The sequence below is a fragment of the Pavona decussata genome, unplaced genomic scaffold (genome assembly GCF_977016875.1).
Source record: "Pavona decussata unplaced genomic scaffold, jaPavDecu1.1 SCAFFOLD_72, whole genome shotgun sequence".
Lineage (NCBI taxonomy): Eukaryota > Metazoa > Cnidaria > Anthozoa > Scleractinia > Agariciidae > Pavona > Pavona decussata.
Genome location: NW_028145491.1, coordinates 2,744,764 through 2,756,066, shown reverse-complemented (window position 1 = coordinate 2,756,066; position 11,303 = coordinate 2,744,764). Strand labels below are relative to the sequence as shown.

Sequence of the window (11,303 nt, the reverse complement as noted above, 5' to 3'; positions counted from 1 at the left end):
GCACCGTCCTTAAGGGTTAATGTATTTAGCGCAGAGCACTAATTGGCGACACTTTCCAGATCGAATTGGAATTTAGAAATGTTGGTTTTTGAGGGGAGGGGAAAACCGGGGTACCCGGAGAAAAACCTCTCAGAGCAAGGACGGGAACCAACAACAAACTCAACCCGCATATGACGCCGAGTCCGGGAATCAAACCCGGGCCACATTGGTGGGAGGCGAGTGCTCTCACCACTGCGCCATCCCTGTTCCCTTAGCTCGTGAACAAGTTTCCAGGCTGTTTTTATTCACCGATAACTGCTTGCAAATAGAAGGCTTTTCTGTTATTGCTACACGTTTCTTCTAGAGAAGATCGATTTTAATACATTTCGCTTAGATTGTACAATTTTCTCCTTCTACCGACGCTGACGCCATTAGCTCGTACAAGCAGTGTATTGCACCATCCAAATGAAGAACATCCTTCCTTCTCCACAGTCTTTAGCTTTCAGTACTGATCCTGCTGCCTTTTCCAGATCAATCAAAATCTGGTGTGATGGAGAGGTGGATTATTACTGTACAAATGACTAATTTCAGCGATATTCTAAGTAAGTTTCCGTAATATTACTCTTAATACAATTTCACTTCAGATAGCTTTAGTTTTAAAGTGTACTAGAATCTTACATTTTACAAAGAAGGCCTCTTTTACTCAAGTGACAATCAGAGTTCAGCAGGGGAGGGAGGGGCATGTCATTCTCCCAAATTGACTCTCTGTCAGCAACAATGACGGTACAGCAAGTAATGTCGAAGAGTAGAACCTTCCGTTGTTTTGGGAACTAAATGTAAGCGCAAACACAGTTCTTTCTTTCAATGGAGAGGAAAGCACACCTTTCAACCATCCAATATTACCCATCTTAACGTCCCAAGTACCGTGAAAATTAACCCAGATTTTCTGTACAGGTTTTGAATCTTCCATTTCCAGGATTGCTCTTTTTGTTTTCATCTTCTTGGGAAGAACTGCTCCAAGACAGACTTGTAAATGGAGGCCAAGGGTGAAGAACTGTTATCTGACAAGTGAGAATGTTAACCTAAAAATAATGACTACAAAATGAGTGTCCTGGAAAGTAGTCTACTAAACCCTGCAAGTCAGTTAATGGCGTAATACCCTGTGGTCAGTGGATATTGTCAAACGCAGAGACAATTGTTATAATTTATTTAAGAGGCCAAAAACGCATACATTATGGAACAATCATTCTGTTATAGAGGAGCGGTACTCTGGAACATTGTGTTCAACTACAACAACGACAATTTCAATTTTTTTTTGAAGGGCAAAGAAGGATGTTCTACTAAAGGAACTTAACTTTGGCGTCACATCTGCCCAATCTTTACTAAGGTGTTTGGCATCAGATTTCAAATTATATTTTAAAATTACATTTCCGATTTCAACTTTATCATAAGAGAATATTAAATTTTAAATTGGTGTATACAGATTGCAATTGTACAAACGTACACATATTGCACCTTTAAGTATTTCAAGTTATTGAGTTCGACGTAAAAAGAACGCACAGATTGGAGTCGAGATTGTATGGGACAACGTTGATTGAATGAGTGGATCCTGGGACGCGTATCTGGCATCCTCAGCAGATTTTGCAGGGGTGGATGACATCATCACCAACTTGGCAAAGTAGAGAGAGCCTGAGATCGAGATAATCGAACGCACTCCCTAATCTTTGATTATTACTAGTTATAGTGACGTACTTGTAACGACCCATCAAACATAATTATGCTTTAATTACTAATCGTGTATAAAAAAAAGTATGATTGATTGCAGTCCTGGGAATTGTGGTGATTCTGTCCCATGAGCTTTTCTTGGTATTTTAGAGTAAGTAACCCTGGATTCATGAAACGAACAAAACGAACATGGCACGGCTTGGTACAAAACTTGAACACATCCAGTTGTACCAGCTCAGAACTTGTATGGACCGAGACTATACTATTACTGTTGCTAGAAATGAATTTACAACAAGATGTTTACCACATGCCGTCATAAATATGCACAATTATAGCCAAATGGTCCTCGAAATAATTCTTTTCATTACAGAAACATTAAAGTCAAAAGGTCATCTTACCTCTACATTTGGAATGATGCCACCTTTCATTAAACTCTGTAAGGCCATCTAAGTAAATAGAAAGGCATAGATGATACATTATCTTTGGACACAGTTAGAGAAATGGCATGCTGGTTCCAAAATTCAATATTTGGATTAAACAGAGGGGGAAGGGGTACTACACCTGTATTTTTTGGGACATATAATAGAATATAACACACATTTTGACTATATCAAGATTTAATCATGATGTCAATTTCCTTAAAAACTATCACCCCTTTGTCCATAATTTTTTGTTGTCAACACTGAGTTTTTTGAAGACAACAAATGTAAAAATTCTACCATGGCATAAGCTTAGATTCCCTACAAATGTAAAAGTAGACCAACTTTTATTCCTTTCATAAATTAGCTTTTCATGCTGTTTCAAAATGCATTAAATAACAGAAGACATGCAGCTATATATTAAGGGATTCAAGCATGATCACTGCTGTGATAAAATCTTCATATCTCTTCCATTCATTTCTTTCATTCGATTCAACCGATTCATGAAAAAAAGCACATGGACAACTCATTGCAGTTGTTTCAAGATTGTCAAAAATGAAAAAAACTAGCAAAAAAAAAAAAAAAAAAATGATGTTGGTAAGATTTGTTTTTATTGCCAAACTAGGTTCTTAACTGAGAAAAATCAAGCCTGTGTGTGTAAAGTGCATGTAACTGTAGATTTAACATACCATTGTTTTCAATGTTTACCAGATCCTCCTGAGTCTCTTCATTTCCACTTTCATCTTTCCTTTTAGTGAACGTGTGAGTTTGATCACCAATTTTTCGAGTCACTATCACCTGAAGAAGCAAATTAAAACACTTTTCCTTACCTAAACCACACAAAACCATACAAAGGTATTATTACCTTTTACTTAACAGTACAAATAAATTCAATGCATGCACGTCTATCGTATCTTATCTGTACTTGTAATAAAAATGAAAATTTCATGATGTAATATTATTTTAACACCCCATCCATTCATTGAAGCACAGAGTTAACAACTTTGTCTGAAGGTCCCAATACAAACAAATACAATACAAACTTGATAACATTATTAATTTTTGTAAATGGATTATGACCAATAATAAAATTATTATAATAAGTAAACTCTGAATAATATTTTGCTTACATCTATATACAATTAACATAGCTACTGCTGCACAAAAAACTGCTTTGTATATATGTTAGTTAATATATTAGTTATTTAATATTAACACTGAGACATTTCATGTTACTTAAATTCACAAATTTGATAAATGGAGGCAACAAGACAAAGACAAAAAAGGCAGTATAGTTACTTCTTCTTTTCCACTGGAATCCCTTCTTGTTGTTCTTTTCTCAGTAACCTGGTTACACAAAAAAAATAAAAGAAAAGAAAAACCCATGAAAAAACAGAAATTCATTATTGAATCAACAAACTGATGCATAACAACCATGTAAATATTCAGTGTTCTATTCTTGGATGATATAGTGTTCAATATTGTAGAAGGTTTGGGGCTTGGATTTTCTTGGGCTTTTGTTTTAGGAAGAGTGACAATTCATGATGGCAACATCAGATCTTCTTCTTATGAGGAGACATTTCACACCATCCTTCCTGAATGGTCGAACTAGCTAAATTAACTGCAACTTTTCAGTTGTGTTCTTAGAAGGCACCCCCCAGTAGAACTCTAACATGTTTGGCTTGATTGAAAGGCTGTGGGCAGCAAGGGCTAATATGTCAAATTTTAGGTTGATGTTTGGTTCTAATGAAAACCCTGACCAAACACAGGGAAAAAATGGGCTGGGTTTTTTGACTGAACTGTCATAGTCCATTTGACATTTATGTTTTTTTTCCGATTTTCCCTCATTTTTGGCATGTGGCCAATCACAGTTCATCTGAGAAACCTAGCTACATTTTTTCGTTGGAGTTTCATGATAGTTTTGATAAAAACCAAAAATCAACATAAAATTACATGTTGGTGGCACCAGTTAAACTTCCTGAATTCTTTTCCAGCCCTGGTTTGTCTGGACAGTTTCATAAAAAATTACTGAAATATTTATTAACTTACCCCATTTGAATCAACTATAGTCACACTTGAGAATGACGATGATGAGCGTGGAAAATGCGGCATTACTTGGTGTTCATTTCTTTGTCCCAGGATATCATCTAAGCTCTGAGTTCCCTTTTCAACTTCACTGTCAAGGTCTTGATAAACAGCATCAAACATGACAAGTTACTATTTCTGTTTTTCTTCAACATCTAGTTAACATTGCTGAGATACTGAGCCATTTTATATACTTGCAGGATAATTTATAATATTGTAAGGAACATGACAACTTAAATGTTTCTTTTGAATAACAACATTTAATTACTCCATATTCAGTACTTTTAGGTTAACTTCTTCAGCCCCATACACGAAGTTTCGTGTCTGCTGTGTACAGCAGTTTCAATTGACGTTGTTGGAAAGCCCACACATCAAGACCACAAGGTGACTGATATACAAATTAGATAATATTATTAATAATTAGGTATGGCCTATCCTTACAGAAAATAAACCACAGAGGCAAATGTTTATGGTATTTTCTCCCATCCTATGGCACTGACAATTAACTGTAAAATTACAGCCATTGAATCACATGATTTGAGCTACCAATACTACTCTTTGGTCTTGTCACGTAAGCTCAAGGTCTTAAGGAGGCTCAAAAGGGTTTTCAGCTACCTACATGCATCACCTGAATGAATCAAAATTTCCATCAAAAGTAGCACACCCAGTCCACTGGAAGTGGAAATGCAGCTTAACATCATGCAAAACAAAACCAGAAACAAAACCTGCAGGAAACATTTGCTTTATCTCAAAAATTAGTGTGGTGACCTGTCTTGATTTTATGCCAATTTAAATAGAAATGCTTGGTAGAAAGTTATCCATTAGAATTTTCTGTTGGTGAAAAAAAAAATGCCTTTTTTCGTATAAAGTACGATTTACTAGATAACAAGTCAGAGGAGTTAAAGAATTTAGAGGACCTGTTGGGGTAGTAGGATTACTAATTATTAGGGGTTTTTAGATAAGGGATGCAGATTATTGGCCACTAAATTGAAAGATTATGGATTATTTGCGTTGCATTTTATCACATCGATTAGTTTTACATAAAGCCCCCCCCCCCCACCCCCCCCCAAAAAAACCAACAACAACAAAAACAAAAACAAAACAAAAAGGGTATTAAAAGGTCATAAAAGTTATAAATATAATGACACATGTTTATCTCCAGTGGGGTCTCTTGGTCAAAATTCCAAGCCCGCGATACCTGTGTATTATAGGTCATAAAACTTTCATGAACAAACATGTTCAAAGGTCACAGCCTCAGTAACCACCCCTACGTTTCATCAGGGGTATGGAAATGCAACACTTGACATATCTGACATACAGTACCTAAGTCTATTCATGTGACATAAGATGGTAATTGGGGCTTACCATATAATAGATTGTTGTAGAATTTTATTTTAGGGATATATTTTTTTTTACAGAATTGGGATACAGATTATTTCCAAAATTTACCAGGATTATGGATTATTCAGACCCCCCTAACAGGGCCTCAATTTATGGGGCTTTCTAACAAACCAACAAGAATGGTAGGTCACCGACTTAGTTTTTGAGATAATTTGCAAAAAGATTTAGAGATTCAGAGGTCCTTTTTGTGGAGCTAACCTGTTGGCGTCAGAACTTACCTTACAATATTGCCCAGCAAAAGAGTTAAAAATTTGAGATCTTATAGTTGGCCCACCCGATCAGATACAATTTTTTGCAACACTACAGGAATGAAAAACCAGACCTTGAAATCAGACAATGATCCCTCTCGGTGATTGAAAAGTGGAATGGAAAAACATCCAAAGTGACTTTTTGGGTGTTTTTTGCTTTTCTGGTTTAAGTTGTTCACAGGGTGGTACACAAACACATTGCCAAAAATTATGTTCCACAGTATGTATAATTTTCAAACCCCTGGATTTTGTGCAAATGTATTAATTTTGCATTTACTAACTGTTTTGTGAACAATACCCAAAGTGCTTCCTTTTTGCTACTGTGCATTTTGGGGTAGTCCAAGAAACTCGGGTTCCTTAAAGGAGAGTGCCTTCCAAAACAAAACTATTTTTGGGTGATTTATGACTATGCAGGAAAGGCAGACCTTAGCAAGGGTTGTTGTTACTGTGTATTTTCTACAGCTTTTTTGAATTATTGTTGCTTAATATTATTATCACTATTTTAAAAATGAATGATCACAGCCCTTGTTAAGATCTACTTTTCCAGCGTAGTCATAAATATATTTGTGCCAAAATACATATACCTCTGTATTAGGAAGCACTGTCCTTAAGTAGTGTGTGGATGGCTGCTTGAAGGATGGGTATTGTTTGAAGGAAGCAGTTTTGTAAGCCATGAATATAAAGAACATATACTGTTTTTTAAACCTTTACCTACCTCTATCAACCTGTTCATCAGGTGGGAGCCTCAGACCACCAAATGGTACTTTAAACATGTCACTAAACTGTCGCAAAATGTGGGATAATTAATTAACAGATGAACAAAGAAAACAATTGTTTGAAATCTCTACTCATTTGCTTAAGGACGGTGCCTACTATTGTTAATACACATACGTTCTATGCATCTCAAGATACTTGGATTCCGGATTTCCTATGGGTTGTGGCTTCTAATACAGGAATATTTTTGCACGGTTTAAAGCTATACAGTGAAAATAGAACTTAGCAAATGCTTCTGGTATCTCAAAAGAAAATTGGGGGTAACCATGCATTTTTCAGAGATAATTTAGCTTCAATTAGGGAAAAAATCCCATACATTGCTTTATATTTTGGCGCATTTTAGAGATATTATTGCTTAATAATCTCTGAAAAATGCATGGCTACCTCTAATTTTCGTTTTGGATTCCAATAGGCCTTGCTAAGATCTGCTTTTCCTGCATAGTCATAAACCGCACAAAAATACTTCGGTAGACACCGTCCTTAAAATAAAGTCAGGTTGACTTTCACATGCAATGTATAGGTTCTGCTGAAGAACACATGAAAAATGTTTCGCTATACACAGCAAGTATGAATTATTTGTACTTGTCTATGAATTAATTGAGTTTCAAATGCTTTGAACACAGTAAATCCTGCTTAACGACTCATAGAAAATGTCTGGCTTTGCAAGCAGGTTTGAATTGTTGGCTGGTAGGTAATCTCACAGTATTTCTTAAGAGTCTGGAACAAACAAAGAACCAGGGACCAGATTCACAAAGCTTTCCTAAGTTAAGATGGATCTTATAGATTCTTACTGGACTAACAATAATCCATTATCAAGTGAATCTGACCTGACTGGCTTGCCTCAGGTTGCCAAGTTATCAGTGAAGCAAAATATAATCTGCAGTGAAGCAAAATATAATCTGCTTACCAGTGAAAATGGGTGGAACAAAGAAAAACCATCTGAGTTGCTACCTTCATGCTGAAAATATAAATATTGACAGCACATATAAATTTTATACAATTATACAAAACATGACGGAAAGGACAAATAACTTTTTAAAATCATCATATTTTTAATACCAGTTAAAAAAATTAGAAAAACTTTATTTGTTCAGGGAAAAATGCTTGCAATTTGTTATATAAAACATACCCGATGTTGAAAATTGTCAGTTTCTGGAGGTGAATCAGGCCCTTTTAGCATTCTGTCTCTAAGAGACTCTGAATGACTGGGACAGCTTTCCTGTGATGGCGTCTCTGAGGACAAATCAGGTGGGAGGTCTATGGCAGGGGGACCTGGACATATTGAAGAAGAAAACAATCCTGAATAATTTGGCAACTTCAGCCCAATAACATCCAGCACTATTAGAACATTTTGTTTTAGAAAGCAGCACTACAAAACTGTAGTAGTTGCCACAGTATGCTTTGTCATGTGCTAAAGGGCTAAGGTCCTACGTTTACTTTGCACTCTTGGTTCTGCTGATCCTACATACACTGAATTCAATTGACCTTTCAGGTAAAGTTCAATCTGTTTGGTACATCAGTGTTCCTGTTCATTTTGACCACAATAACTTTATGTGGTGGAAATGTCTAGCAGGACAGTTAAACACAACCAGCGACATTTTGACCCCTGGAGTGTTGAGATGAGCCCCATCAAGAAGGACTACAGTCAACAAGTACATATTTTATGGACTGTGAATATATTTTAGTGTTTTTACAGTGTTATTATTTGTTCAAATGCATGACTCCAATGAATAAATGCTGAGTATTGTTCTAGTCCTACCAGCCAGCACTTCCTTCCACATGCGTGAAATTGAATTGCCCAATGTTTAGCACTGTTTTCTCGAATCAATTTTTTTGCTTGGAGGAGACACTTTAAAGAGCTAAAACTCAAAGGGAATTTGTTCGTTTGCCTTCAAATTTGGACAGTAGCTAGTTTAACATATAAATGACAAAAATGTGTCTGCGAATGTTTTCTTTCGAAATATTTTTTCTCCGAGAGCAATTTTGTACCTTCACTCCACATTCTTTTGATCCTACTTCGAAAATGTTCTGTAACTTTTCACTGCGATTGAATATGGCAAAATGCAGACACGGTTTTTTAGCACTGTGGGTTTGGAAACTGAGGAGCAAATTACATAAGCGATAAATAAAATTCGCTCTGACTTGTAGCTTTCAAAATGTAACTTGGATGGTCGCATTTAGAGGTCATCAAAAAATTGGACAATTAATTCACTTTATTTCAAACTTCTTGGTATAGTTTGATAACCAGCTCTATAAGCTTTACCTTGATATAGGGGTTTAGGTATCTACAGTTTAATCCGGACGAGCTACATCCCTTGGACGCGAGACACCTCTAAAGGTATATGGTAACCTTAACTCATTCTCAATACTGACACCAAAAGCTGAGAAAAGGACTCTCACAGTTCTTTAAAATTTGTGGGGTTTGAATTCAGAAGAGAAATTCTTTAGCAAATAGTGAAAAGCTGAATAAAGATCAGCACTGAAAGATGAGGGAATAACACTTCAAAGTCATTTGAAGTGCACCAAACTTAACAAGAGTAATGAAATTATTTTGAAGTCAGATGCAAACTCATTGAAGCAAACTGTACTAAAAAATCAAAGGAATTCTACACATTCAGTGGTTAGATAAGGTCTTGGAAATGCGGCAGCCACTGTTATTCATCTTTTATTTAACACCTTGCCTAGTTCCTAGGCCTCTCTCTGTCTTTCATCTCAGTTAATATGTTTCCAGTCACATGGTCTGAGTATTTGTTTCAGATATGTCAGTGAAACAAATTGACTGTGAGGACCTGGGAGAAAGCCAACTAGGCAATCTGACAGGTCGGAAAGTTATGAGATAAAACGTACGCTTTCCAAGGTAAAAGTAACTGAATGACTCTGCAGAACTGTGGTACTTTGAAGTGAAGCACGCCATGGTAGTCCCAAAAATTGCTTAAGGTTATCTTTTTAAAAGACCAAATTCCAATTCAAAGTGAGCTCCTTTTTTCCTTTTACCTAATTATTATTACTTTGCTAAAATTTACACATATATTTTTCAGACTCTGATAGCCAGGAGAGTGAGATGGACAACTCAATCTTCTGAACATTCCCTTTCAGTAAGTTTACTGTCCATCAAATCAATATGATGCATGCCGTTTTGTTTTTTCTCATCGATAGCCCATACATTATAATAGGGCTTGAGCAATGACGACAGCGACGGCAACAACAACGCCACAAAACAACAAGTTTAATGAGCAAAAACAATCGCTCTGCACGTGCAATTTACATTTTGGTACATTTCTTTGCCGTCCTCTGCAAAACAACAACGTGAAATGACCACATAATATTTAAAGGTTTTGTGGAGAACGTGAACGCATGACGGTGCATTTTTCATTTTCTTTCTTGACTTGTACGCCACTCCTACCAATTCGGTTCTTGGATAGTTTGCCATTTCTCTATAAGCTGAGCGAGTTGAAATAATTGCGAAGTAGCAAAAATGAAATAAAGTTATATTTTCAGGTGATGTTTTCGTTGCCGTTACCATCATCGCTGCTTAAGCTCCCTAATATACTGGAGATGACTCTTGGATTCCTATGAATTCAGTTACTTTCCCCCTTTAACCTTGCATGCATAATTATTCCTCTGTCTATTGTTATTGTTGTGAACCATTCACATCAACATGTATAACAGGAAACTCAGTTGTAATAAAGAAAAATGCTGTATTATAATATATGTGTAATAAATGAGTAATCGATGGGTAATCAGTAGCATCAAGGAATAATCAATGCCATTGATGAGTAATAGATGTCATAGATGAGTAATAATTAATTGATAGGCCACAAAATTTTTGTTCATCAATTAGTCATTGATTATTGCCAATAATCAATGACTAATCAGTTGATTTCTCATTGATCACCCATCAATTACTTATTGATGTCATTGATCATTGATAAGTTATGTCTGGAAATTAGCCATGTCTGCACAAAAAATAATTTACTGATGAATAATATGCAAACCTTGCATTGAAGGAGTGAAATCCAGGGGGAATCCTCTCATGAAATTCTGGAACATCTGTTCAAACTCCTGAAAAAAATCTCCTTCTCTGAACTCCAAGCCAGCACTGTATTCCTCATGCCCTGGATGCTCGTACAATATGCTCCATTCCTGATGATCTGCTGGTGATTGCTGCCAGTTCAGATCTGGTCTCCTTCCGTATAACTTCTCAAAATCCTCTTGAACATTTCTGTATAATCCACGCCATTTTTATATTAAACACTAGCTAAGACATGACTAAAAACAAAACTGGAGAATATGCTTAAGATGGTGGAATCTTTTTTTTAATTTTCCTGGTAGCCAAAACTTTCATTGATGGCAACAGAATGCCTTTACTCGTAAAGTTCCAAAATTCGGCTGCACATAAGAATATTTCAAGGAAATGAAATCTATGAGATCCTGGATTAAGATTAATTGCTTGCTATTTGTTACTGTTTTTTGTTTTCAAGAAAGGAAACATTTAAAACATACATACCTGGGCAAATCGTCCGGGCACAATTGCTCTTTAAAAGGCCCAAATATTGATCGAAAAAAATCACTCAGATTCATCATCCCCTCACGAAGAACATTGATTTTCCTGACCAGTATCAAGCTGTAAATTACGGAAAAATTACGTCATAAAATTTAGTCCCCAGTGCTT

The 11,303-nt window shown here is 36.0% G+C and overlaps 1 protein-coding gene across 1 annotated transcript; it reads right to left on the bottom strand.

Annotated features, from left to right (window-relative positions):
- Positions 1–333: 333 nt before the first annotated feature.
- LOC146476971 (uncharacterized) lies at positions 334–11,273 on the bottom strand. Its single transcript, XM_085114122.1, has 10 exons — positions 11,139–11,273; positions 10,627–10,853; positions 7,761–7,903; positions 7,539–7,589; positions 6,573–6,639; positions 4,173–4,309; positions 3,423–3,470; positions 2,813–2,921; positions 2,103–2,150; positions 334–1,061 (listed from the first exon to the last, which is right to left on the bottom strand). The coding sequence occupies exons 1-10, from the start codon at positions 11,213–11,215 to the stop codon at positions 1,057–1,059; spliced, it is 912 nt and encodes a 303-aa protein (XP_084970248.1). The 5' UTR covers positions 11,216–11,273; the 3' UTR covers positions 334–1,056.
- Positions 11,274–11,303: the final 30 nt, after the last annotated feature.

What these genes read in the sequence shown, in the direction of transcription:
- LOC146476971 (XM_085114122.1), bottom strand. Translation starts at nt 11,215, where the DNA reads ATGATGAATCTGAGTGATTTTTTTCGATCAATATTTGGGCCTTTTAAA. An exon ending in ATTCCAGTGGAAAAGAAGAA is followed by an intron (nt 2,922 to 3,422) that starts GTAACTATACTG and finishes TTGCTTCTTCAG; the next exon opens with GTGATAGTGACTCGAAAAAT. An exon ending in GGTAAACATTGAAAACAATG is followed by an intron (nt 2,151 to 2,812) that starts GTATGTTAAATC and finishes CTATTTACTTAG; the next exon opens with ATGGCCTTACAGAGTTTAAT.